Raw genomic sequence first — 1,346 nt, forward strand, 5'->3', positions numbered from 1 at the left:
GGCGGCACCTACCCGTAGATCGCATCCTTGTCCCGCTTCAGGGCGTCGTTGACAGCGGAGCCCATGCTGGCCGGCATGACATTGGGGTGCGGGGCGTGGGCGCCGTAGTGCTGGCCGGCGTGGAGCGGCGGCCCGTGGTTGAGGTGGTGCACCGGGGGGATCGGCCGCGGCGCGTGGGGGTCCCCGTACATGGACGCCGGCACCCCTACTCCGTCCATCCCGCCGTAGTGGGGCAGCTCATCGTACTGTCAAAAAACGGGCCGGAAGAGACGAGAGCGAGAGAAAGAGAGAGGGGAAGAGAAAGAGAAAGAGGAATAAAAAAACAAACAAACAACAACAACAAAAGTCAGAAGAGAGTAAAGCACCCAGACAGGCACGAGCAGAGCAAAACAAAACACGAACAGCTGCAACAGGGGGAGAAAGGTACAAACTGAAATCAAGTGGGACAGGGAGCAGAGGCTGGAGAGGCTGAGGGGGGAGCGGGGGTGTAAGGAGAGGTAAAGGGGGAAAGTGTGTGTGTCTGCGTGTGTGTGCGGSGGGAGACGGTCCGCTTCAGCAGGGGAAGGAGAAACCCTAGCAAGGAAACCGGGATGAAAAGGAAGGAAACGGAGGAGAGAAACTGGAGTTACCCTGAATTAGAATGGAAGGACAAAAAATAAAATATAAATGAATAAACAGGCAGAATCAAAAGAAACTATATAAATAAATCAACACTGGGAAGGAGAGAGGAAAGATGGGGTGCATCGGAGGGGGGGAGATAAAGGGGGAAATAATCTGAAAGTTACCAGAAACATTATTTAGGAGCAATTCCCCTTGTTCTTGTCAAAGCCAGGGACAAAACAAGCAGCTATGTATGTATACATATATATACATTCGTATATATACACACACACATAAGTATTTCCTAGTCTTTCCTAGGCAGCAGCGGCAACGGCAGCAGCAGCAGCAGCAGCAAGCTTTCCCCTGTGAAACCCGTGCTACTGAGCAGCTATAGAGCAGGGAAATCGCGCTGCTGGGGGAAAAGCTGGAGAGGAAAAAAACGTGGAACAATTGCAGAGAGAGACACACACACAGAGACACTCACACACAGACACAAAAAGCTAGTGAATAATTTTTGCTGCTATTTTTTAATAGTGGCCGCCATCAGCAGCAGCAACAGAGGAGACCAAATCGGACAGGCCCCTTTTAAAAGAGGATTTATATATAGGTAAGTGTTGGAGATTTAAACCTACCCTTTGCGCCATCAGTCTGCGCTCCAATAAACTCCTGGATGTGTCGTATATTTAATATCCCAGTCCAGCAAAGAAAGTGATTTAGAGTGAAGAAGATTCCTTTTTTTTTTTTTT

General features: G+C 49.7%; 1 protein-coding gene across 6 annotated transcripts in view; it reads right to left on the minus strand.

Annotated features, from left to right (window-relative positions):
• Positions 1–1,244, minus strand: part of MEIS2 (Meis homeobox 2) — a 171,449-nt gene extending 170,205 nt beyond the window's left edge. For 3 of the 6 annotated variants that reach the window (XM_026066006.1, XM_026066005.1, XM_026066007.1), the window contains exons 1-2: positions 1,233–1,244; positions 13–245 (exon numbers count right to left, since the gene is read on the minus strand). In XM_026066006.1, coding sequence (XP_025921791.1) covers positions 13–245; positions 1,233–1,244 — 245 coding nt within the window. Of the gene's footprint in view, positions 1–12; positions 246–785; positions 795–1,232 lie in introns of those variants that run through there. The other 3 variants (XM_026066011.1, XM_026066010.1, XM_026066009.1) reach the window with 2 other exon arrangements.
• Between the last annotated feature and the right edge of the window lie 102 nt (positions 1,245–1,346).

Source organism: Apteryx rowi, unplaced genomic scaffold, assembly GCF_003343035.1.
Source record: "Apteryx rowi isolate R43461 unplaced genomic scaffold, aptRow1 scaffold_236, whole genome shotgun sequence".
Taxonomy (NCBI): Eukaryota; Metazoa; Chordata; class Aves; order Apterygiformes; family Apterygidae; genus Apteryx; species Apteryx rowi.